This window comes from Kryptolebias marmoratus, linkage group LG20 (assembly GCF_001649575.2).
Source record: "Kryptolebias marmoratus isolate JLee-2015 linkage group LG20, ASM164957v2, whole genome shotgun sequence".
NCBI classification, from domain to species: domain Eukaryota; kingdom Metazoa; phylum Chordata; class Actinopteri; order Cyprinodontiformes; family Rivulidae; genus Kryptolebias; species Kryptolebias marmoratus.
The window spans coordinates 9,160,313-9,187,213 of NC_051449.1; the positions used below are offsets into that span (position 1 = coordinate 9,160,313).

At 37.9% G+C, this 26,901-nt stretch overlaps 2 protein-coding genes across 4 annotated transcripts in view; one reads left to right on the top strand and one right to left on the bottom strand.

Moving 5' to 3' along the window:
* The first annotated feature begins 1,827 nt into the window (after nucleotides 1-1,827).
* pcmtd1 (protein-L-isoaspartate (D-aspartate) O-methyltransferase domain containing 1) lies at nucleotides 1,828-18,008 on the top strand. 3 transcript variants are annotated; one of them, XM_025007975.2, is made up of 7 exons: nucleotides 1,828-2,006; nucleotides 2,754-2,916; nucleotides 10,231-10,683; nucleotides 10,813-10,915; nucleotides 12,542-12,713; nucleotides 14,857-14,980; nucleotides 15,309-18,008. In XM_025007975.2, exons 3-7 carry the CDS (start codon nucleotides 10,377-10,379, stop codon nucleotides 15,680-15,682), a joined length of 1,080 nt encoding a protein of 359 aa, XP_024863743.1. In that variant the 5' UTR covers nucleotides 1,828-2,006; nucleotides 2,754-2,916; nucleotides 10,231-10,376; the 3' UTR covers nucleotides 15,683-18,008. The 3 variants fall into 3 exon arrangements, with proteins under 3 accessions (XP_024863743.1, XP_017281555.1, XP_017281554.1); XM_017426066.3 differs by having other exon boundaries at nucleotides 2,843-2,916; XM_017426065.3 differs by lacking the exon at nucleotides 2,754-2,916.
* An 874-nt stretch (nucleotides 18,009-18,882) lies between these two features.
* sntg1 (syntrophin, gamma 1) overlaps nucleotides 18,883-26,901 on the bottom strand; it is a 50,903-nt gene continuing 42,884 nt past the window's right edge. Inside the window, exons 18-19 of the mRNA XM_017425912.3 lie at nucleotides 21,607-21,717; nucleotides 18,883-21,496 (exon numbers count right to left, since the gene is read on the bottom strand). Of these exons, the coding sequence (XP_017281401.1) occupies nucleotides 21,314-21,496; nucleotides 21,607-21,717 (294 nt within the window). The 3' untranslated portion in view covers nucleotides 18,883-21,313. The remainder of the gene's footprint in view (nucleotides 21,497-21,606; nucleotides 21,718-26,901) is intronic.

Sequence of the window (26,901 nt, forward strand, 5' to 3'; positions counted from 1 at the left end):
AGTTGTTTAAGGAACATTCTCAGGAGGCGTAAGAATGTCACGATTAGGACATAAACACATCCATTCCTAATATCTTTTTTTTTTTCTTAGAAGACTTTTTAAAAATCTGTGTAACAGATGTGTCACTGTGTGAAAAAATGTGTTTTTTAAACTGGTTAAGTTTCTAAAACAGACGTGTCTCTCACACCAGTCCTTCCTCCACACGTTTCTCCTCGGAGAAAGAGCAGAAGTTAAGTTTCTGTCGAACACTGACGAAACTCCAGCAGCACGAGGCCTGTTCAGCACGAGCTTGACCACTTAGACCCTAAATGCATCTGATTACCACATTACACCAGGTGAACACCCGTTCCCACGCTCCCACAGTCACAGCCCAGAAGCCATCTGCCGAGCTAAAATTAGGCCTCTCATTATGAGGACAGTGTGAGGTTAGAAGGTGTGTCACAGTTTTTCCAATTTTACATCTTCTTATTGAAGTCATGATAATGAACGGGCTCAATTCACACGAGACAGCTCTATTCCTATTTTTACATCACATGTGTAAACATGAGAAGGTTTAACGGCACTCCCGCCACAAAAACCACACGAAAGCTTCGGTATAAGAAGAATATCGTGTGAATTAGGTTCATTACTTCATGATTTTATTTATTTATTTATTTATTTGGGTCTGGTCTGTTTGGTCCAGTCTTCGTGACTTTACTTTAATCGGAAACAGGATGTTAGGCAAATGAAAGCATGAATTAAAACTTCACAGCTCAAAACAGAAAATAACAAATGGAAGCGCTGCGTATAAGAATGCAGATATCTAGAAAATTAGCTATAAACTTTTTTGCCCCCCGAGATTACTTGTTCACTTGGCAAGAAGTTTCGAAAATAGCCAAAAGACTTTTTTTTACAGTGTTAGAAAAGAGCTGATCCAACACAAAGATTAATTAACTAATAAAGTAAAGACATATTTTCAGTGTGTGACGCTGAAGAAATATACTTTGCATTCAGGGCAAAAACAATTATTAAAATTATTTTCATTACTGCCGCTGAAGGCAAAATAAAAGGGCATTACAAGTTTTGTGTCTGCTCGTTTTTCTGTTAGCAAAATATCTTGTAAACCAATGGAGATTTTAATTAAACTTTTAGAAAGTAATTATCAGCTGTATATTTACAACCAATCAACTTTTGGAAATGACCCGATTCAAGATGGCCGCCCCGGCCAACGCAAAAATGGCTATAACTCTGTCAAATTTACAGATACTGAGCTGAAATTTGCCGTGTGGGTAACTGAGAGTCATCCTCAACACATACTCTGAGCTCCAACACCTCTCTCTCGAGATCTGGCAGTATGGCATAAGATTGTGCCTCGCTTCATTCACAGGGTTTGACCAAAGCAGCTAAAACTACATCATTGCTCATCACAAGATGGTCTTATCTAGTCTAAAACTCTGCCACGGAAGGTGGCGGGCGATATGCATCCCTTTTAAAATAAATCCTAGGCCTTTAATTGCAAAAAAGTGATTTTTTTTTCTCCTTTTTTTTGGTGAGGTGGCATAAATACATAAATACTACATTATCTACATAGGGTATAAATGCAAAAACATATAAGAAAACAAAACAATTTTAGATCACAATAGATAGATAGATAGATAGATAGATAGATAGATAGATAGATAGATAGATAGATAGATAGATAGATAGATAGATAGATAGATAGATAGATAGATAGATAGATAGATAGATAGATAGATAGATAGATAGATAGATAGATAGATAGATAGATAGATAGATAGATAGGAGCAACAGTGCTTGCCTCTTTCAGACCATGTGACCCGTGTTTACATTTTTGCCTCAGCTGTTTCTTTCTTCCTCCTCTCAGACAGGCTCTCCGTTCCCACTTTATCTCTCCAACAAAGCAGCAACTTAGCCCAGCAGCAAACTCCAGCCTCTCCAAACAAAAAGTGGCTTTTACTGACCGTCGCATTGAACGGTGCGTTCACTTGCACGGCGACACGACATTTGTGAGTATTTTTTTGTTGTTGTTGTTGTTCTTTTCGTCCCCTTCTTGGTAACTTCCGTGTGTTTGAGAGTTATCTGGTTTATGTCAATGGCCGCCTGTATTTACCTTGTGTTTTTTTTTATGCGTCCTGACACGGCAGACGGCTCGTGTTGTGTGTCTGCCTCTGTTGTGGAAAACAGCAAGGGTAAATAAAGCGAGCTTACCTAACCTGCTTTGTTTTGATGATGGCGCACTCGGGCCCACTAAAAAGCTAACCTTAGCCGGCTAAACTAACACTCAAACAGCGTTTCCTCACTTTTAATGACAACTTAGGTGTTAGCGCCTGAGCTGCCAGGCGACATTTTTAATTTTAAATTCGCTGTTTCTTTGTTATGCTAATGTTTGCTCAGGCTGTAGTCAGGCAAAGAGGCAGTGGGCTGTTATTCTTCCACAAATGTGGGTAACATCATGCGGTTGACGTTCTGGAAACAGTCTTTGCTTTTATTTTCCTGGATTTTTTACTCCCCCCGCAGCAGCTTTTATAACCTGCAAGGTTGATATTTCATCCCTCTTAACAAACCGGTTCGGCTAGTTGCAGCTAAAGATTGGGGTTAATCGCACTGCAGAGAGGGAGAGAGAGAGAGAGAGACAATAACATGAACTGCGTTCAGCTCGACAAGAAGTGGGGAACAAAAGATGGACGAACGCTCAAACGCAGCGCAGCTCTCTCTGTGTAATAAACATTTCACTCGCTGTGTGTTTCTCACAGGTGGGACTGACGAGGAGCCGTCATTTAATAACGCTCGAAAACATTTCACGAAAAACGCTGTTGTTGTTTTGCTTCTCCGTCACACGCAGTGCGAAGAGCGAGTGCGGGCCCCCGATTGGCTGCGGGGCCGCTTGTCTGTGTGGCAACGGGACCACGTGACCAGGTGAGGCGCTGATTGGCTACGCCAGCTGTCAGTCATAGGAGTTGAGAAACATCTGTGGACACCATTGCGTGGAAAAAAAAACCTAGAAAACAAAAAAACGCCTGCGCGCTGACAAGCTCACAGCACTTTCCCGTGTCAAACACGGGTTCTGATTAAAATCCCACCTTAATTGTTGTGACATCATTTGCATATTAACAAACTCCTCAGGAAATAGGTCAAGTTAGTTACTGCCATTCTGGCTCCATTTAAAATGCAGTTACACCAAATTGCTCACCAGAGTGAGAACCAAAAAAACAACAACAACACAATTACACAATTACAAACAAATACAGTACAACCACTACCGGAAATGTAAACAACTTCAAGGGCTGGCATTCCTCGAAGCAATACATATCAGTTGCAATCTTTCAAGACAAAGTTTTAATTCATGAAGACCATTACAAACACATTTTGTAAGATGTATAAATGCTCAGCGTACGTGTCACGGAACACTTTCAGCTACTACCACGCCATATTTTAGATTAATGTCTGTAAAACTGAGTTATAGAAGTTTTTGTGTTTGCTAATGCTGATTAGCTGTGGGAGCCATCTTAAATAGGGGGGCTCCAAAATGTAATCAGTTGTAAATGTACACCCAATAATTACTTGTCGAGAGTTTCATTCAAACTGGTTATTTGATTTATGAGATATTTTGCTAACAGACAGTTGACACTATATTATCAAAGAGCTTCCAATGACCAATTTATGTGACGTTATTTTAGGTAACGTTTCGGGCCCTTCCTCAGACTAACAAACTCTCGGTGTATAATAAAATGTGCTTCCACTAATCAGTAACTTATTAAAGAGTCATGAATACTAGGTAAAGAGGCACCCTCTGTTCATATAGAACAAACAACTGCGTCTACCAGGTCACAGGCACATTTCAACATGTAAACAATATTAGAGGGAGAACAAGAAATGACACCTTTTTTATGGAATATTTTTTTTTACTCATAAAAGGAGGATATTGATTCTGGAAACCTGCAGATTCCAACTTTTTTCTAAAAGATAGCACACTGGATGTTTTTGTTCTCTAAGTTCTGGTGAAAATGAATTTTTTGTTGCATGTTTATAGCTAATTATTTACATAAAACAAACAAATAAACATTACAAATTCTAGCAAAAATAGCACCAGTTTACAAGGGCTTGTCTCTCCAGCACTAGAAAGCTAAGGATAAATATCTACAGCTTCTGAGCACTTGGACATTTAAAATTTAAATGAAATTTATTACAGGGTGTCATCTTTTTAAACCTAATTGTATCTCCCTACCTTTAAATTTTTATAAATCAATTCAAAACACGAAGGCGCACTAGATAATAGGACAAACATATTTTCTACAAGCCCTCAGTTGCACATAAATTGCAGCCGAGTGCTAAATAATATTTGTAGGAAAGAAATTCTTATTTGTTGTTAGATCTGTTAGCTTGGTAAATCATTTTCTCATTTCATTGTAACTGTACACACAGAGAATTGCAGCTTTATATGTCTTAAGTATTAAATATTTACTTTAGTTTATTTTTTTTCCCTGCTTGCAAAATATAGGTCTTCCAGAGAAAACTAGATCAAGCTGAAAACTGTCACCTGCTGAGCAATGAGTGTGTCTCTGGGCTAAGATAAAAATAAATGAAATGATCATAGATTTAAAAAAAAAACAAAAAAAACAACTATGGCTGTAAAGAATTGCATGTCATAAAAGTGCATGTTATGTTAGAATGGGGAAAAAGGACAATGACGCACATAGAGTAAAGAAAATAAATGTGTACCATATAGTTTTAACATACAGTTAAAGTTTGAGATAAATTCATTACAACAGCACAGGTGAAAATGGGCAGTGTTTAAAATAATATGAAATACTGCAAACACTCGCAGAGATAAATAATCAAGGTGACAGATGCAGAAAGTTCAAAAGAGCAGGATTGCCACAGTTTTGTAGCAAACTCAGGAATACGAATACAAATAGTACGTATTATTTCGACATCCATGCACCATGAACTTCAAAGTAATAGATCATAGTCGCAAGTTTTCTTAGCGCCTACTCTCTGACTGTGCTGACAGCCCTGTAAACATTTCTAGCTCATTACACATCACAAAAAATATTAGAAAGGAATTTCTCAGGGTTCAGATAGAGCTCTAAGAAAAACTTGGAAGGCAGTGCAGTTGCATCCACGGTAAGCGATGACGTGCATTTTTAACATGAAAACGTTTTACTTTGACATAGAATGCAGCCTTTTTCAACTGATTCCTAATTTATGAGCACATACAGACAACAGGTGCTAAATTTACAGGATTTGCCTTTTGTTACGTGCTCGAATATTCACAAAAAGAGAGAGATGCAATCACAGTTTTAAATGATTAATTATGCACGAGCAGAGTCTTACGGTTTGCCTGAGGAAAAGGCCTCTTATTGTCAGTAAGCACTGCTGAGCATTGGAATAATCCAGTCTGAAGATGGTGCTAAAGCTAAGGTCATGTTGGTAGACGGACATCTTTTTAGACGTCGGTATTTCTTGCAGTTCATAAAATGAAGTATAAAGAATTATCATCACATCCATCATTCACACTGCTCAGAACGCTGCAACCAGCACATAGTTTTAAAAGCAGAAATGGGTCTTGTTTAGTTCATACAAGAGAAATTACTGTCTCAACCACACTGAATTATATTTACATGTGAGAAAGAGCATAAATATGTTCATTTTATTACAACAGGCCATGTAAAATGAATATTATCTGTCCTGAAATCTACATTGCTATGGTATTTCAGGACCATTAAGATTATCGTCTAGGTTTTTTATTCATGCTAAAACCTTTGATTTGAAGGCTGAAAAGTCACCACTTTGACACTTGAAGCATAACCTTGTGGCCCAGTGGAATATATAATAGAAATATATGTGTGAAAATTTTGTCCTCTGTTTGATTCTGGAGGACGTGTCAGACGTGTCTTCGCAGTCTGAGAGAAAAGTGTCACTTTTTGTAAACGTCTACTTATTAAAAATAGTAATTTTAGCCTTAATGTCGCAGCACAGATGGATAATTGTGATTCGTTTTAGCATATTGGTTTGTTAACTTACCATTAGGGTCATGTCAATAAATAAAATGTTTAATGTGAGGAACATTTGACCTGGTGGAAGAAAAACATAAAGCCAGACATTCAGCAGAACATGAAAAAGCTCCTCTCTGTAGAACCATGCTATCCTTATGGGTAAATCTAATTTTAGTGTCAGTACTGATCAATGTCCTTAATTTCAGCATAACAATACTGTGCTTAAGATGACATCACTGCATATTCAAACACTTGAATACTTTTACAGTTTATCTGTAGAATATACGTGCACAGAAATAATTTCAAATACATGCAAAATTGGTGAAACATATTTCAGTAGTTTTTGATTTTCTTTCTATGAATTGTTCTGCCTTGTTCAGGATCTTGCATTTAAGCAAACCTATGTAACTGCTGTGCCAATGGAAAGCTTTGTTTGTGGAAAATAAGGGATTTTCGTCATTGTTGTACTTAACCGAGTTCAAGTTAAAGCTCCTGTTTTACTGCCGCCATTATCTTTTTACATACGCCATAGAATCTGAGGAAAAACACCCCTGAATTTTAAACGAGTTTAGTAAAAGTAAATCAGAATTACCTCAGTGCTAAAACGTTTCATTAACTTTACACCCCTGTGATAGTGTCAATAAACCTGACCCTAATAGGTACCATATTTTCTTTATACTTGTGTACTTTTTTTTTGGGTTTGGGGTAATGTAGCTTGAAACACAAATTAGGGACTAAAAACTATTAACTTCGACCCTCTTAAAGTGGAAAAAGTGAGGCAAATTGGAAGAGGCTCTGGTCTTAAAACCCAGATCTATGAGCATAATTTTATTTGTAACATTGAGCAGGGTGCATTTGGAGTCCTGCCTTGACAGGCCTTTGGTATTTAGTTACAGCACTTGAGCTGCTGACGGAGGATCCATTACAAGTTTCGGCATCCTGTAAGGTTCCCTAACCGGCTCGCAGTGGCCAATCACAACCTCAGATGTCATTTTCCCACTTTTCTCTGTGTAACTTATCACGCTGTATCACGTGGATTTTTTTCTTATCAGAAGAGTTATATTTACAATGAGACATTTTTAGTTGAAAACTAGCTGCACCGAAGCAACAAATGCTCCCATCTCGCTTCTCAATTTGTGGTAAACTGTTGAGAACAACCACAGTTTCAAGCTTGTAGATTATAAGTGGTAAGACTGCAGGAGTGCCCCAAAGCATTTCACTTGAATACCTTCCCTGACCCATTTTCCTGGATTTTCTTCCAATGCCTGCTGAAGGGAAAAAAAGGGAGGATGAAAAATGCTCTGCTGTATGTCCAGTGATGGTGAGAGAATCAATGAGTCTTTTTTTTTTTTTTTTTTTTTGCCTGTGAGAAAAAGCCAATGGAAAATTACCTTAGCAGGCCTCCTGCTACAAAGTCACCTCTGATTTTAATCTTTATTAGCTGAGTCAGATGTGGAGATGCTGAGGAGGCAGAGGAGAAATTCAAAACTTCTCTCCCTGGGCTGCATCCCAAGCGACAGCGGTGTGAAAAAGTGTGTGCCCCCTTCCTGATTTCTTACTCTTTTGCATGTTTGTCACACTTAAAAGTTTCAGATCATCAAAGAAATTTAAATAAAAGACAAAGAAAACACAAGTGAACACCAAATGCAGTTCAAGTGCAGTCAGTCAGTCTTTTACAGCCCCCTGGAGGAGTTTTTGACCCACTCATCTTTGCAGAATTCTTGTAATTCAGCCATATTGGAGGGTTTCTGAGCATGAAGTGCCTTTTTAAGGTCGTGCCACAGCATCTCAGTTGGATTCAGGTCAGCACTTTGACTAGACCAGAGTCTTCATTTTTTTTTTTTTTTCCATTCAAAAGTGGACTTGCTGGTGTGTTTTGCATCATTTTCCTGCTGCAGAACCCAAGTGTGCTGCAGCTTCAGGTCATGAACTGATGGCCGAATGTTCTCCTTCACAATTTTTGGTAGCAATCAGAATTCATATTCCAGATCCTGGAGCAGCAAAACAGCCCCAGACCGTCACACTACCACCACCATATTTCACTGTTGGTACGATGCTCCTTTTCTGAAATGCTGTTACTTTTACACCAGATGAAATGGGACATACCTTCCAAAAAGTTCAGCTTTTGTCTCGTCAGTCCACAGAGTAGTTTCCCAAAAGGCTTAGGGATCATCAAGCTGTTTTCTGGTCAAACTGAGACAAGCCTGTATGTTCCTTTTGCTCATCAGTGATGTTTGTCTTGGAACTCTGCCACGCAGGCCGTTTTAGCCCAGTGTCTTTCTTATGGTGGAGTCACGAACACTGACCTTAACTGAGGCAAGTGAGGCCTGCAGTTCTTTGGATGTTGTTGTGGGCTCTTCCGGATGTCTTGGATGAGTCGTTGCTGCGCTCATGGATTAATTTTAGTCGGCCCTCTGCTCCTGGGAAGGTTCACCACTGTTCCATGATTTTGCCATTTGTGGATTATGACTCGCACGGTGGTCTGCTGGAGTCCCAAAGCTTTAGAAATGGCTTCATAACCTTTTCCAGACTGATAGATCTTATTAACTTTTTCTCATTTGTTCCCGAATATCTTTGAATCGCAGCGTGATGTCTAGCTTTTGAGGATCTTTTGTTCAACTTCATTTTGTCAGGCAGATCCTATTTAAGTGATTTATTGACTGAGAACAGGTGTGGCAGCCTGGATGTGACTTTAGAAATTGAACTCAGCTTTCCAAAGATGTGATAGACCACAGTTAATTTATGTTTAATGAGGGGAACAATCACTTTTTCACACTGGGCCATGTAGGTTTAGATTTTTTCCCCCTTTAATAATAAAGACCTTCATTTAAAAACTATATTTTATGTTCACTTGTGTTATCTTTGTCTAATATTTAAGTTTGTTTGATGATCTTAAACATGCATAAGAATAAAAGGTGGCAAACACTTTTTCACACCGCTGTATATTCTTTCACTCTGCATGGTTATTTTTTGTTGTCAAAGCATTTATTAAATGCCAGCATGTATGTAAGGATTTTTGCCTTTAACTACAAGAAAACAAAAACTTAATTAATAAATATTCGTTTAATTTTGTTGTGAAATTTAAAAGCTTTCTGTTCACCAAATATTGAGCTGTGTTTTAACTGCAGCACATTTTTGTATTGGGATTCTTTAATATCAGCTTTATATTCATAATACAGACATGTCAACTAAAAACTGATTATTTTTGTACTTTCTGATGTTAAGGATATTTTATAAAGCAAAAGCTTCCAATGCATTTGTTACTTTAAAAGAAGTGCAACTTGGGAAACGGCATAAAAAGTACAAAAATATGATTTTTTAGGAAACTTAAAATGTCATACATCTGAAGTCAACTTTGAGTCACTCTGCAATCATCAGCCACCCGAAAAAACTAAAAATAAAGAAAGAAAATACATAAAATAAAATAGAAAGCCTTTGCACACCTGAATATTGCACACGTTCAAATGAAAGCACAGCTTGACTCAAAATGAAAAATCCCTCAGAAATTCCCCCTTTTTCTTACTCCTGCTATTTTACTTAACATTACCATAATTCTTTCATTTCCTGGCTTCAAACTGCAAACTTTAAGATATATTTTCTAAAAGAAATTAAATAATTTTAATAATGAAATATGAAAAAGACAAATCAGATCCATTTTTGTGACTCTGGAGTGCCAAATTTCGGAGGAGGAAACAGCAGGAGAACTGGTGATGAAAAAGGCAAAAATTACTTTTCCTCACAGAACATTTTATAGATGATGGTTAATGTGATTTTTATTACAGTAGCTTGAAGAGCCTGTTTTGTTGCTTTTTTTATTCCTAGATGACTCTAGATGTTCAGTGCTAAAAAAGGTAATTTGTCTTTTTTTATTTTACTTTATGCATATATGAAATGCAGAGGAAATAGATTACAGTAATGATGGCTTTGTTCCGTCCCTTCGAGGCGTGTCAGGGGCTCAGCTTGTATTATACTGTGACCCTTGAAGCCAAATTAAATGGAGACCTCATAAAAGTTATTAACTGCACTTGTGTGCTCCCTGACACGATGGAAAATTCTTCTGTCCGGTTCTTTTGCTTGTTAATTTTTCACCATAAGACAGTCTCAGCTGTGGATTACTATGGCTTCACTTTAATCAACATGTTTAAACTGCATCCAAATTGTAAATCTAAGCAGACACAGTGATCCCTCTCAGGCAGTTTTTCTCTAACTTGTTGGCATTTTTTTTTTTCCCCAGGTCACTTTCTGTCTGGGCATGACCGCTGTCTGAACCGAACTTTTGGCAGGACCCTTCCACCAGCCTACATGTCCATGCCGCTGTAAAGGAGGACTTACTCAACCGGTGTACAAGTTCAGCCCTTGCGTGTCTCTTCTCTTTAAGCCATGGGGGGAGCTGTGAGCGCCGGGGAGGACAATGACGACCTCATTGATAACCTGAAGGAGGCTCAGTACATTCGCACAGAAAAGGTCGAGCAGGCGTTTCGGGCCATAGACCGGGGCGACTACTATCTGGACGGCTATCGGGACAGTGCCTACAAAGACTTGGCGTGGAAGCACGGAAACATACACTTGTCTGCTCCGTGTATATACTCTGAGGTGATGGAGGCCCTTAAACTGCAGCCAGGACTTTCTTTCCTTAATCTGGGCAGCGGAACCGGTTACCTGAGCACAATGGTTGGCCTCATCATAGGTAATCTTCATATAGTCTTATTTTACAGCTACTTTTTGAAAGCTTGATAAAACCATATGCAGCATTTGGACTTTTAATACTATGCCTGATTAAAAATAAAATATTTATGTTCTTGTCTTTCTTTCTTAGGGCCGTTTGGCGTGAACCATGGAGTTGAGCTCCACAAGGATGTTGTTGAATATGCCAGACAGAAACTGGATGATTTCATAAAGAACAGTGACAGCTTTGATAAGTGAGTACATGTCTTCAAAATGGATTTTATGTTAGGAAATGCACTTATTTTGTCGAATGCAATCTGTAAGAGAAACTGTTTGCTATTTTTCAGAAGGTTAAATGTGTCTTACTCTGAACTCCCCTGAGTCTCCGCTTGTTGCCTAGCAAACAGTCCGGGCCAAGAACCTGCCCAGAACAAAACTGCCCACGCAACTACTCTTAAAACAGATTGCTGTCAGTGTGTACAAATTAAAGAGAAATGAGTGGTAATAAATGGCTGTGGCTCAGGAGGTAGAGTGGTCGTCCTTCAGTTGGAAGGTTGCTGGTTCGACCACACGTTGAAGTGTTGTTGGGTAAGATGCTGTAAATTACTCAGCTGTACTCTGTGTTCCTCGCATGTGAGGCAGTTTGAATAAAAGGGTAATGAAGGTAAATGTAACCGCTATTATTGGTTGAATTAGTGTTTGCTGGGCTTGGCTGCATTCAGACTGACATTAGCCAGTTTTGTTCAGTTGGGGCTAAAACGTAAGCCAACATTTAATCATAACAATTTTATTTGTTGGTAAATTATTTGACCCAGCTTTAACCTTTGCAACAAAGCAATGCCATATGGCAAAATATTATACCGTTCCACCACATGGATGGAACAGTTCAGTAATTTCCTCATGGCAGTGGCTGCAAACCTTTGCGTCCGATATATTTAATATTCTACTCCATAACTGGTGGAGAAGTGTAAAAATCCACTCAACAAATGTAAGAACAGGTCGGTCTTTTGTGTGTATTTTTATACATTGTTTTTGGCCTTTTCACAGAGAAATGGGTCATGAAGTGAGCATAATTTAGCTTCTGTTAAACCAGGGGAATAAAGAATATCTTGCTTTGTTTGTGACTCTTACAGTCTTAGAGTTTAGGTGTGCCGCAGGAGTCGATGGCAAATAAAACCATCTCAGCATTGCATCTTCTCCCTTCTCAGTCCACATATGGGGCTTGCTTAATGTAGCTAAAGTGATCTGGATTCTCTTGACTTGTGATATTGGCCAGTCTTGGTTGGATTTCACTGTTACACCAGTTGCATCAACTGGTTAGCTCAATAGCTCCGGGCTCGGAAAGTAATCTCTTGTGGATATTTAAACATATATTTCCAAAAACACGTAGTTCTTAATTTGGTCATTAATAAGAAAATCTCTTAGTGTTTTTGAATTTTTGTGTGACATTTTCAGTGAAGGAACAAAAGTCACATTCTTTTTACTTGGATTTATACTTTGATCTGTTCAATTTCACCTCTTGTTCCTCATTATCATGTCGTGTTTTTCACGCTGGAGTCTGTTGCATGAAAGAAATGTCATCAGCGCTCAGACAATTCTCCAGACAATTACCAGCTCTATTTACAAATGGTCTCAGTCTTAATTTCCAGGAGCTTTGTCCATTACACGTCCATTACTATTCATACAATTACATTCTCACATCCAGCATCTTCAAGTGATGTTTCCAATGCTTCCAGGCTGCAGGTGGATATGGAAAAATGGTTACGTGGCCTTACCTCATTCTCCTGCAGCCTACGATTGTAATGATGAGAATGATGGAATGATAAACATGTTTTCCGGTGGCTGTTTTTAATATCTCGATTATTTTTTTCTGTCCACAGGTTTGAGTTCTGCGAACCCGTCTTCGTGGTGGGGAATTGCCTTGAAATCTCAACAGACAGTCACCAATACGATCGCATTTATTGTGGCGCCGGGGTGCAGAAAGACCATGAAAATTACATGAAAGTGTTGCTCAAAATTGGAGGCATACTGGTGATGCCCATAGAGGATCAGGTAAGTGCTGCGAGCTATCAGGCCGGTACGGAGCAGACGCATGTCCTGATTGCTATTCAAAATTCAAAACATAGGAAGAAAACAAGGTGGAATAGCTTTGACCCACAAGACTGGTTATGCAACTGCTCCCATGCATTATTGAGCCTCAACTGCCCCTGGATTTAAGCAGCTGTGTTAGAAGCACACACAGTGCTGCATAAATAATGTTTCATTTAAAATGTTGGCTGTGTGCATGTGGACACTGTGGGGCATGTGAGAGGGCATTAAGGATGTTTTGGAGTGTTGGCGGTTGGAAGGGAAAGGATTGTGACAGATTCGTGGTCTCCGAGCTTTTGAACAATTTAAAGGAAACCGAAGTAAAACTTAACTTTGATTACAGCAGATATTGTGTTTCCCTCTGGTAATCACCAGGGGTGTGCAAGATCCTTAAAATAAATCAATCCTCATAATATTTTCAAAGAAAGCACACAGCTTTACGGAGAATAAAAACAGCCTGGGCTCTTATGGGCATCAATAAAATAATTAAACTTAAAGTACAGATCTAAAAGCTTGAAAGCACTACAGCAGAAATTTACACAGGCTGTGTCCATGGTAATGGGAATAATCTTCAAAACGCATCCTTCTTTGTTGTGGCCTTTCATCAGCACCGAGCCGACATTTTCATCTTCTCCATCTCCCTTCAGAGCTTTTAGAAATGACTCTCCAGAGTGGACAAAAATGAAAAAGTGCAGAGAAAGGAGAGGGAGTAGAAAATCTCTGTAACAATGCTGATATACTGTCTGGGCCTTCAGAGACGGTTCGATTACTGGAGCTCCAACATCTGTACGTCCCTCTTTTCATCTCTTCGGATGTCAGTGTGAGGAATCACACTCATGGGTGTCATTATGGACTGACACTGTGTCTTCCTCTATCAGCTGGTAAAAACGGACGTGCTGTGTGCTGTTAGGGACATGTAGTGGATAAAACTGGACCAAAGAAGGTAGAATCAGTCATCTGCAAATCATGTTAGAGGCTTCAGGCAGGTTACTGATCTGTCTGTGTGTGCCTCCTGGGAGTAAAACGAATGTATGAATGTGTGTGTAACAAACAGGAGAGTTCTATAGGTTTAATAGCTACACCTCCATCTGTAAAGGAAACACTTGTGTCATTATTCCGAGTGTTGACCTAAGAGATATGTGTGGGTGGATGATTTTCTAAGAAGTTTGTTGATTAACAGTTTCATAAAATGGCCTGAGTTGTCTCATATCTGTTATGTATAACCGGCTGTGCTTCTCATTTATCAAGCTATTATCAAATGACATTTTAATGGTATGATAGGTTGGATCGGTGAGATAATAATATACTAGAAATAAAGAATATTCAGGCATCAAATCAATCAGTCGTTTTCGGCTATGCTTTTTAAAAAAAAAAAAAAATCTTCTAAAGCAAACATCTGTGCACAAGATGTCACCTGGGAGAATAAAAAAAAAAATGTATGAACATGTTTCTTTACAACCAGGATGTCCAGCAGAGTTCCTGTTACTTTCAGTTTACTAAAGCAGTCAGGCTTTGCTTTGTTAAGTTTCCAGAAAAAAAAACGAGTACATAAAAAAAGGATCAATTTCTGGTCAGATTTTAATGTTCTTGTCCATCTAGTCTTTGGGAGATTGTAAAGAAAATGCATAATATGATCACTATAAACTCATTGAGTTTATATATATATATATGTGTGTGTATATATATATATATGTATATATAGTGTCAAAGTTGAGTTATTGTTTCAGATGGTACTCCTGTATGATGGAGCAACACATGCAGGGATGGTTTCTGTTCTTCCAGCTACATGTTGTGTATAGATGTATCATGAGCATATCAATGATGAATAATAAGAAACTCTTTTTTTGTGCACACAGCATTATTTGATACAATATATTGCTGGAATATGACAGAAGTCAAAAACTGCCCCCCCCCTCTAGAATTTTCTTTAATAATTAATCTTGAAAGAAATGAATCAGTATGACAATAAATTGTACTAAACGGATGGGGAACAATCCGGGAGTTTGTTATGGTACTTAGCTCTAGTTCCATGATCTGCTCCATCATTTTGTACATTTTGTGCTTTGAATATTTATTATTTTTTGTTCTTTTTTTTTTTCTTTTGCAGCTGACCCAGATAACCAGGACTGGTCAGAGCACATGGGACAGCAAAAACATCTTGGCGGTGTCCTTTGCCCCCTTGGTGCAGCAGAGCAGAGCAGACGGGGAGAAGCCCGACACTGTCCAGCTGCGTGAGTTACACCGCCTCGACAAAAAATAATGTCTTTGTCGTGTTGCACTTAACTCATCTTGAAGTACAAAAACTGTCAGGGCTTGTTTCAGCCAGTGAAACTGATTTGAAGAGATGAGTCCTTCAGCAGTATGTGTTGGGCTTCTTGTTTTGTTCTATCTGCTTGCAGCTGCTTTGTAGTTATCTCTTTCCTTGAGATACCGAGGCTCAGTTTTCTGTCACACATCCTCACTTATGTATGCTGACCATTGAGGCCAACATTGCGTTAGTTTTTTTTTTTTCTGCGGCCGGTTGCCCTGAAGGTCTGTGTCGTCCCTCTTTGTCCTCAGCCCCGGTGACCGTCCGCAGCCTCCAGGACCTCTCGCGCGTCTACATTCGCCGCACTCTCAGAAACCTGACGAACCAGGACAGCCAGGGAAAGGGGATGGTGCAGAGAGTTCCCCAGAAGCGCAAGCGCCGGCGTTGCCGGCGGCGGCGCATCAACACGTACGTTTTTGTAGGCAATCAGCTCATACCGCAAATGGTGGAGAGCGAAGAGGAGGAGCACGCCGAGGAAGAACACAAGGAAGTGGAGGAGGAGGAGGAAAGAGACATTGGCGACATTGAAATCATCAAGCAAGTGAACGTGTTGAGAGAACAAATACTGACTCTACCGCTGCCTGAGTCGCTGAAAGCATATTTGCTGTATTACAGAGAGAAATGACTGCTTCACTCCGTGTCCATCCTTAATGAGCGTGCCGCCTGCTGAAATTCCTTTCTTCACCTTTTTTTCAGTGCAAATGTAGCATTATCATTCAATCTTGATGGCAACACTGTATTTGGAAAGAGATGTCATAGGAAATATTGGATAATAATGTTATGATTGTAATGAATGTTAGTTTTTGTTGCTGTTTTCTTTTGATTTGTATAATAAAAACATGTAAAAAGTAAATGAAAATAGATTCAGACACCAGAAATCAAATTTTATCCTGTCAGGTTTTTTTTTTTCTTCTGCAGACTTGTGCAGATGAACAACTTGTGTAAAAAGATCTTCTTACTGTATTTGTTAAGATATAATCAAGCAGAGAGGGAAAAAAAAAAATGTATTACGCTTTTTTTTTTTTAGAAGCTTTAACCTTCCTTCTGTCAGGATCCGGTGATTTAATTACGCTGAAAGCAGGAAACGAGGCCACATTCTCCCATTTTGAGCTCAAGAGTAAAAGACGTTATTGCATAATCATGAATGGGGCACTTAATAACACTCAATGTGTTTTATACCTTCCTGTAACAAGAGATCACTGGAAAAAGACCAGACTGGTTCATATATTTTCTACAGGGCACCTTTTAATGTGACGTTTTCTACAGCATGCTTATGTTTTTGTGGGTTTTTGCTGAAAAAAAAAAAAAGAAAAAAAAGCTGACAAGTAATTTGATGCAATGTAAGCAGTCTGCTCTCAGTGTTTTCTTTTTCCTCATGGATGAATATAAATAATCATGTCGACATTACGATGAAATGAATGAGACATTTAGATATAGAATATGCCTTTTTTTTTATAGAGGAGCAGTAAAGCGAGATGCTGGTCAGTCCTGAGTACATGCATGAATATTCTGGTGTTTCTAACTTTGTTTTACATCTGACTAGTTGGTGGAGGTGATGTACCAAGTGGTTAAGTTTAAACAAATTTTCTTAAAAAAAAAAAAAGAAAAGAGGGGAATGAAAATCTCGTAAGGATTTAAGGTTGATTATTGAGTTGGATGAAATGGAGTCCAATTGAATTCTGTATAGTACTGCCGGTTTTTTGGCGTCTTTTTTTTCTTTTTCTTTTTTTAAATCAAAAATAATGCAAAATCAGAATTGTTGAAAAATTTGATGCCTTATTTTATCCCGGGCTACAATTGTGTCCAACAGAGCACCTTAATTTGCAAGTTCTCGAGTGAAAAAGTACCACGGTTGGCTCATTTTTATGGACTGCACTCATTGCGATGTAAATTCAGTTTCACAACAGCACACTCGCAGTACTTCCCTAATGCTGATGGCTTTTCAGTGCCAACCCATCATATTAGGACTTCTGTGAGCTTCTTGACTTTAAATCATTCAAACAACGGTTGATTTCTTTTCTTTTCTTTTCTTTTTTTTTTTTCGCTAAAACATTCCAAAGTGGATAAAAAGAAAACAGCTGGTATTTAGAGGTTTTCTTCACACTTTACTGTCACACATTCAAAAAGTTTCTTCATCCTACTTTGAATGCAGAATTAAGTATTTGAAAAGCTGAGTTGAATGTTATTAATTCTCTTCAATATAAAACTGGTTCAAGCGGTATGTTTTCTTATAAAATCACTCTTTTTACAGTTTAATTTGCAGTTGATTTGTCGTAGCCACCTCTAGCTGTATTTTACCTTCACACTGGGAACTCTGTAGATGGAAACTCAGCTGCTGTCTGTTACATATAGATAGGAAACATTAGTGTTAGCTCTTCATTTTGTTCTGATGTAATGAAACATCTTTGAATACGGGGTTAATTATTTGTAGTGTATGTGTGTTAAAGGTAATTTTTTTCACTTTCAATAGGTTTATTTCATTTTTTTATGTCCGTTGCAAAGTTTTTAAAGGTAATGAAATAATTTCTCAATTACAATATAACAGTCTCATTTGATTTGGATAGAATCCATTCAATTTCACATGACCAATTACAGCCTTGGAGCAGTTTATATACCATAACCTGAAATGTAATTGGTTATTAGCCTGGCAGATTAGGAAGAGGCAGACCTACAGCCTGGACTCTCAGGTCTAAAGTTAATAGGACTGCTATGATTAATTTAATGTGGACGAGATTGGACTATTAAAACAGCGCAGAGTGAAAACCAACTTGTAAGCCACTCCGTGCTCTTATTTGATGCTACTTCGGTTTGAGACAAAACAGTTCAGTTGCTTTATTCTTCTTGAAATCGAGCCTCGTTTGATTTCTCATAGTGTGTGCAGTTTATTATTTTGAAAATGTGTTGTTTCATTGTAAATGTGTGGCACAAAAATAAAGGTCACAATCACGGTGCTGTGTGTCTTCCAGTTCTTTTTAGCTTATTGAGTAAAAGCAAGTTTAGGCAAAAACACCAAGTCGAGTTTCATTCAAGTTGGTAGACAGGTGCTCAAAAGAAGAGCCCATAACTTTCCTTATAACTTCAAAATACAGAATTTCCCCTTTTTAAGCCTCCGCCTGCTGAGGATTAAGGGATTTTTGTGAAATTGCATCCAAAGAAACCCCTCAAACTCAACATTGGAGCCTTTAAAGAGTTCGGCAATACACCTAGCAAGAGTGAAGTAGATCAGACAAACAGTTGTCAAGATTGTTTTTTTGTATTTGCTCAAATGTGAAAAGCTGCTGTTTCCGACTTGGGATTTTTTTCTGAATATAAGGTGTATTAGTGCATTGCACTCTGGAGACTGACGAAAGGCAGATAAAGAAAGAGGAAAGAGATGCAGAGATATCCCGGCTGTCAGCGGTAAAAAGTATCTTTCATTAGATGCTGTTATAAGTTTTATGTGTCGTACGGAGACATAGAAGACCCTGATGACATCTCCTGGAATGTTTTTCAGATAAGAAGGCTCCCCCAGTATACCCTTGTTCATAAAAAAATCTGTCAAAACAGAGGCCTGCTTGCATTTCTGAAATTAAACACCTAGCAATCCTTGAAGGAATATATATCACCCGCCACCTTTCATCCCAGAGTTTTAGACTAAGATAATTTTAGGCTGGAAATGACTGCTGTATCCACTTTGGTCAAACCTCGAAAACAACATCATGCACAGTCTCAGACAATATTGTGGCATGACATGCTCAGAGAATGTGTTGCGAATGACTCAGCTACTACTAAATCAAATTTGAGCTGAATAGCTGTAAAATTGTCCACGTTATTGGCATTTTTGTGTTGAATAGCTGTGGTGACCATCTTGAGTTGGAGTTACTCCAGAAGGGAATCAGTTGTAGATTGACATCCATCCAATGATTATTTTCTGAAAGTTTAATTTAAATTGGTCAAGAGGTTTATGAGATATTTTGGTAACAGACAGACACACACACAGAGAAACGGGTGAAAGTATTATCACCTGCCCTTGCCTTTTGACGGCGGGCGATAATAAGCATATCAACATCGCAAAAAGCAAAGCCACCCATGACTGAGCCGTAATACAAAAGGTCTTATTTATTGATTTAATACACTGCATATTTGTTAATAAAACATCTGTGAAAAATAAAATACACCTCATCCTCTAGATCCTGTGTTATATATGGTTATTTGATGGGTTTTTAAAGCACAAAAAGCATCACAGACTTTCCTTGCATAGACAGCACCACCATCAGTTTCCATCGGCCTAACAACGCTGCACAGTATGAAAACACTTTACCGACACCGTTTAATTTGCTATCCTCTGGAGTTTACTTACCCAGGGGCCTCTTCTGTTTGTTAATAGGAGGTAAGAGCATGACTAATTACACTAATTGACCTGAACTCTTTGTAAATATGATATTTTAGCTGCCTCTGCAGCGTGTGTAAAGCCTAGAGAAGTTTAAAGGGGTAGCTCAAACGTTTGAAGGCCAGGATGCTTGATATTTCTGTTTTCCTCCTTAGAATTTCTCAGTTATATCATATTTACAAGGTGAAGTTAAGCAAAGATTAAAATACTCCAAAAACACACCATGGCTGGTTTGATTCTTCTAAACTGCTTCACAGAGTAAATGATGACGAAAGCATAAGGTTATGAGCTTTCTCACGTTTCAATCCCAACAAGTAATTGCTCGAGTAATCTCCATGTTTTTGTTCATTCGAATGTCTGTTTATTTACATTATGGAATGTGTTTCTAATTATGTTTAGTGTTATCAGATTGTGTTCCTGGTAAACCTGATATTTTTGACCAGCGAAAAAAAAAAAAAAAGGGTACATGTTTATACCATCTGCCCACTCAGTAATCCTGGTTGTATTTGTACTTCGCAATAGTGTGTTATATAAAGACACTAAAGAAACAACCTAAAACATCGGTTCTTTGGACAGATGCTGCCAGCAGATGTGTGCGCCGTTAAATTCAGACTAAATGAAATTGATTTTTTGTTATAGGACCAAACTGATGTTGCCATTTGGCTTTTAGTTGGACTCTAAACTGAGGTAAATAAATTTTACTTTAAAATGAACAGTGGCTTAAAGGGTTCACCTCGAACACACACTAAAAAATAAAACAGATAAGTTCTCACAAAGTCCAAAGTCTCAAGGCTTCCTTGCACAAGTGATGCAGAATCTGAAGTGGGGAGTTTGTTCCACTTTAAAGCAATGGTTCAGATCTACTGAAGTGACGTTTTCTAGAAAGGTCATTAACAACAAACGTCTTACCTGCTGTAGATAGCTCTTTGAACAACCTCAGTTTGCAGAAATAGAGTTTACTTCTGATGAGAGGATGAGCTTCCGGTAGAAACCCAATAAGGTCAGAATTAGTCTCTGTTTCTTCAAAGCAAGGACATTCAAAATGCTATCTACAACAGGTAAGATATTTATTGTTCGTAACATTTCCACAGAACCCCCACGTCAAAGAGAACTGAGCTATAACTTAAACTCCAGGGGCTAGATGCATAAACAATACACACACGCACACACACACATTCCCACACACACACAAACTGTTGTTTATCAGAAAGAATGTGCACTTCAAACAAAGTATGCTCAATTTAAGAACAATGTCAGTCCGATATGGTGAAATAGGGAAAATGCACAAATTTTAGTGTGAAATTAAAGAGGCATTTTATGATTTCCTTTTAATATTAGCCTCCTGTTTGACTTTGAATGCTATAAATAACTAAAGCCATATGACATGATCCTGCTTTTTATTTTAGATTTATAATAAAAAAGAACTTTACAAATGTGCAGTTTTACAAATCTGGCAAAATGATAAATTCTGCTTTCGTGTGTACACGTCACTTTAGTCATGAATGCAGACAGAGTTTTATGCATCTAACCCCAGATTTACAGAACCAAATTACAAAAAAGCAAACTACAGTGGGGAAATACCTGCGTTTCTTTGTTCAATATCTTCACCGTGTGAATGTCTGAGGCTCCAACGAAAAAAACAAAACAAAGTCAATCACAATTTGTGTTCGTCAAGTCTGTGTGTGAAGTTATTCAACGTAAAGGTTCAAATTCAGGTCCAAGGGTGTTACTGAAAATCCGTAGAGGTCTTTTATTCCACCAGCGCTTGTCCACCATATGGTTTATAACCTGTTTCCTGATCCACGTTGACCTTTTCCCCCAATCCTAGGTGACGATAAATAAGTGTTTGGTCTCTTTTAAAAGGGAGTCCAGAGAGCGCAGCACCTGTCAAGTGGTGTATTTCAGCTTGGGAGTCTGTGAATTACAGGAAAGGTTGGAAAGAGAAGGAATCCCAGTGGTCGTTGCAGTGCCCTGGCTCTCTACAAACATTGGGTCCAGACAAGCAACTTTGGCAGCAAAAAAAGCATGAATACAGTGAAGCACGGCAAAGAGGTTAGAAAACTCCAGCTCCTAAAATATAAAAATATAAAAAAGAAGAAAGACACTGGTGAAGTCAGACACTTGATTTGAAATGAATTTGTTGCTGTAAGTGTTTTGGCCTTGGCAAAAACTAAACTTACCTTTGCTTCAATAGATTTGGATTCTTGGTTTTGGAACAAAAACTTGATCTTGCTTTTCCCATCATCGGACGATCCTTTCAGCTGTGAGAACTTGTATCTCCACAGCACAGCCTGAAATGACAGACACTACACACCTTAAAATAAAGCACAAGCACAGCTAAATCTATCTTTATTTATGGGTATTTATTTAATGAATCCCTTCTTTTGCGACTTTTTTTTTTTCCTTCATGAATTATTAATGATCAAATCCACGTGGATCTGCTTGGAAATGGGGCGCATCAGCAGATCCGTCAGGTACGGGATGTTGTGAGACCTAAATGTGTTTTTTCTTTTTTTATTATTATTTTTATGCCAGTGGGGAAAATTTTGAAAACCCACAGAATAATTTCACATGAACTATGAGCGCTTCAGTGACTCAATTAGTGCTGAAACGAGTAAACAAAAGCTGCACAGTGAGTCAGGTTTCAGACTCCTCAGGTGGACAGCGAGCCATGCTTTCCACACAAATCTAGAGCAGTGTGTGTGTGTGTGTGTGTGAGTGTGTGTGTGCTGTTGAGCGGCGCAGACTGTTCCTGCCACAGTCTGGTTAAATGTGGTGTGAGAAATTAGGTTTAACGCACGTGATATTCTTTTAATTTGATCTCCGTTTAAAAACCAGCGCAGATATTAATGAAACATTATCTTGGTGCAGCAGAAGTGTCACCTCTTCTGCTTTGCCTTTGAAATTCACTCATGTTAATCCAGTCTGAGGTGGTGATACACTATCTTCTTCTTCCTGCATGTCAATCACACGCACTTGTGTTGCCGCCGCAGTTTTAGGTTGTAGGATCTGACTATTTAGATTTTCTGTTACAACAAAGGAAATGTTTTGCATGTATCAAACTGAGCTTATCATTTATTTAATACCTAGAAATTATTTACAATATAAGTAAAAACAATTGTTTATACAGTGCCTGAGGGGTAAAAAAAAAAAAAAAATAGAAAAAGTATGATGCCATTTTATGTTTATGGAAACTAGGAATACATATAATATTTACATTCTGTATAGAAATATCTAACAGTTTTTTTTGTTTATCTGCTGCCACATACTGTCTACATGAATTATATTGTACACAATTTCAGATTTTCTTAGTAAATTTTGGTCAACGGAGCATACAGCTTTGAGGTGCTGATGCCACCTATATCAACCAAGAAAAAAGATGTTTATTTCAGGGTAACTGGGGTTTGTTTTCCTTAGTATTGCTTTTTTTTTTTTTTTTTTTTTTTTTTTTTTGTATTTCTTTCTGTTTTCTGGCTGTACATATGCACTAAAGACATTTGGCTAAGCTTTTAATACTTCATTCAAAGGGACAGATTATGTACTTTAACAAATACATCATATCTTTGCTGCTGGACTAGTATTTACAAGTTTTTTTACTGAACCAAACTTTTTTTTAGCAGTTCAAACAAATTTATTTTTAGCCTGCCTTGCTTTTTCATCATATAGTTTCTTTGCCCGGTTATGTTTGCCAAGCTTTTGACAGACCTCATGCCAAGTCGATCTTCATTTTAACAAATACAAACTCCTTTATGTATAATCATCCAATACAAACATTGTCACATCTGCATGAACCACAACGACATTTTTAAAACAAGTGTTGTAATAATGGCAGAAATCTGCTTTGTTACTGGTCCTTCTTTGAGTAGCGGTTAGATGACTGGGCTGTGAAAACCTCTACCTGATTTCCAAACTCATAATAAAGACTGCTGATAACGTCACATTATCCCAATTTTAAAAGTCTGAAATGTCCCTTTAAAGTAAGGGGAAAATATATTTGGTCATATTTACACAAAAACACAATCTACTGGGATTTTCAGAAACATGATGCATTGTACTGGAGACTTGGCTGTTTACAAGATGTGCATTATAGTAAATATCAGGCTAATTATTTTCATTTTTATTACCTATATATAGATAAAATATCATTAAAAAGGAATAGGACTTTATTGCCTTATAACAGTTTATAGGTTTGATACCGGGAACTCATTTTATCTATTCATTTATTTATTTAGCTTGACATTTATTGTATTTAGTTATTTATTAATTCATAACGTCAAGGTAAAGCTGCTGTATTTATGCTGCACTCTTCAGACTCTGAGTGAGTCTAAGTGATCGCTACAAGCTGCTCCCCCATCATTCTCAGCATTAGCCTCCTGCAGGTCCCTGTTCTGAGACAGGCTCGATCTGTTAGAGAAACACAAGTGGGGCCATTTGTCTGAGGTTTCAGTGCGTGGCGAAGTCACAAAAAATGGATGTAGTCGTTTCTGAGCTTCATTTGTATTAAATCAAATTTGGTGGAAGTGAAGCTGAGATTATTTTTTTTTTAGAGGTAGGACGATAAAATGTCACTAACTCACTGTTATGCAGCTTTTATGCTGTTACACTACCAAAAGTAGAGTTCAGTTTTGTTAAAGTGAAGGTAAAAATCTACATTTTTGTTTCTTACTTCTTGCTGTGATGTAAAAAGGTCTCTGTAAAGAGACCCATTGTTTCTCTGAAATAATTAAATTGTCTCTGATGTAATTCACTTTTATATTTTTTGTAAAGTGGAAAAATAATTAAAGGCCTAACATTCCTTGAAGGAATGCATATCACCTGATGCCAGAGCTTTAGACTCAAAATCATCTTGTGATGAGAAGGGACAGAGTCGTGGCGATCTCATGCAATATTGTGAAATCATGTCAGATGTGTTGGAGCTTAGAGTATGAGTTGAGAATCATTCTCAGCTACCACCACACCAAATTGTACCTGAATATTAGGAACATTGACTGATTTATGACAACTTTTGAGTTTGCTAAGAACACTTGGCTTTGGCAGCCATCCAATAGGCAATGAGGTGTAAATTTACATCCAGTGATTACTTTCTGAGAGTTTCATTATAATCTGTCCAGCAGTTCATAAGATATTTTGCTAAAGCCACAGACAAACAAACACACAGACAAAATCCTTTTTAGCCTTTTGCCTTTGGCATTGGGTGATAATAATGTGGCTTGTTAACCAGACAGATAACTGACCCACTGCTTCACGTTATTCAGAGGGTTCTGATCATCTGTGAGGAACTTTTTTTAATAAAATAAAACAAGTTTGGAAAGAAATAAACATTTAGTCATTGGAAATTTTATAAAGTCATTCCAGTTCTGTGGCATAAAGCTCTGATAAACAAGGCAATACATGAATGAATATGCAGTGATTCACACTGAATATTTCTCACTCTTCTTCTGTTTGGTCTGAAAACCATTGGTGTCTCCTGCGTGTGTGTGTGGGGGAGGTGGGGGGTGCATGTGTGTGTGGGGGGGACAGCACGGGTGTGTGTGTGTGTGTGTGTGGTTGTCAGTCTCCTCTTTTATTGCTGCAACATCATCAGTTGTAAATCTATTTTTCACTGCATGACTAAAAGGAGTGTGTGCTGTGACAGTGTCCGAAAGAGTGTGAGCGCAGGGCCCTGAATACAACATGAATTAATGCACAAATTACAGATAAGTAGATTTCAAACAACAGGCTTGACTGTAGTAAAAGAAAAACACAATCCTAACCCCGCACCTTGGAGGTGGTCGGCTGATCGCAGGCCTGGCAGAGTCGGGTCGCTCAGGGGCAAAACACGATGATTTGATTGGCAGATACAAATTTCCTACATCGGGAGGACGGAGTCATGAAAGAATCCATCCTGACAGGCTTCGAGCTATCTATTTGTTTCCACAACACAAAGATTAGGACCAATCAGAGCTCTGAGCTGTGAGAGGTTTTGGTGTGTCGACAATCAACAATTTTAACTCCGCTTGGTTCGTGTCATTGGTTGAAGCTTTCTAATTACTTTCACAGAAACACCAGATGTTTCACATTAGACTAAAATCACTAACTTCCTCTTCTCATCTACTCTGAGGTCTCTGAAGCTGACTTTCTGTCACGATGTCCTTTAGTTCTGCAGAATCTGCCACGTCCAGAGGACTCGTGAGCAAAACCATCCATCACAGCAAGTATAAACTCTGATATGACTCTTTGTGGAGAAAAAAAATTAAAACTGCAGATAAAACCAGACAATTATCATAGATTTCTTTCAGATGATAATGCCCTAATACATATTTCAATTTTATTTTTTGTTGCATAGTGTAAGAGCCAACAGTACAATTACTGTGGGAAAAAAACATCCACTGCTAAAAACTGCATGTTGCCTCTTCTGTGTTAAACAGTCTAAACATTCAAAACATGTGAGGGAAATACTATCTACCATCTCAAAACAATGAAATACTCTGTTGGAGAACTTTTTGTCCCTCCTTCGATCTGGACGTTTCTCCTCCTAAAACAACACACCATGTCACAACACAATAAACAATTAAGAACTGCACAAGAAACAAATAAATCCCAAGAAGCAGATCTGGTCTACAGACCCTCCAGATCCCAATCAGATCAAACATCTGCAGGATGTGCCAGAGGAAGCCCAAATCACAGAGGCACCACCCAGAGGATCTGCCACGAACGTCCCGCTGCCACACATCACAGGACACCCCCAGACGTCCCCGACTGTCAAAACTGTTTTGGCATCGTGATACAATATTCGCTAAAAGGTCGAGAAAGGGTGTGATGTAATCTGCCTCTCTTTCTTTCTTATTTTCTTTTTTTTTTAATGGTTTTTGTCACTTCTTTTAGAGCTTCGTTTGGGAGGCTTGTAGATTTCAAGTCATTTTCTAGGTTTACACGTTGTACCTGGACGTTCTTATTTTTTCTTCGTACTCTGTTATAACAGCAGACAGGTTGCACTTTAATAAAATATTTTAGACCAATCAAACCATGAGAAGGAGCAGGGATTTTTAATTAAATTAAGGCCAATTCAAGTCACTTTAATGATTAATTGTGGTTTATTAGGCAAAGAGCCAAAAGATTAAGGCCCTTAATTTTTTATCTCTTTGTCTCTTAAACGACATTAAATTAATAAAAGTGACCTTTTAAAGTATTATTATGATACATTAATATAATTGAAAATTAAAATCTGATCACAAGACTTTGGTCCTTTTTTCCTTGTTTGCTCGAGAGATTTTACTGAGATACATTTCATTATATACAGGTGCTGGTCATAAAATTAGAATATCATGAAAAAGTAGATTGATTTCAGTAATTCCATTTAAAAAGTGAAACTTTTATATTATATTCATACATTACATACAAACTCATATATTTCAAATGTTTATTTCGTTTAATTTTGATGATTACAAATGACAACAAATGAAAATCTCAAATTCTTCATATCAGAAAATTAGAAT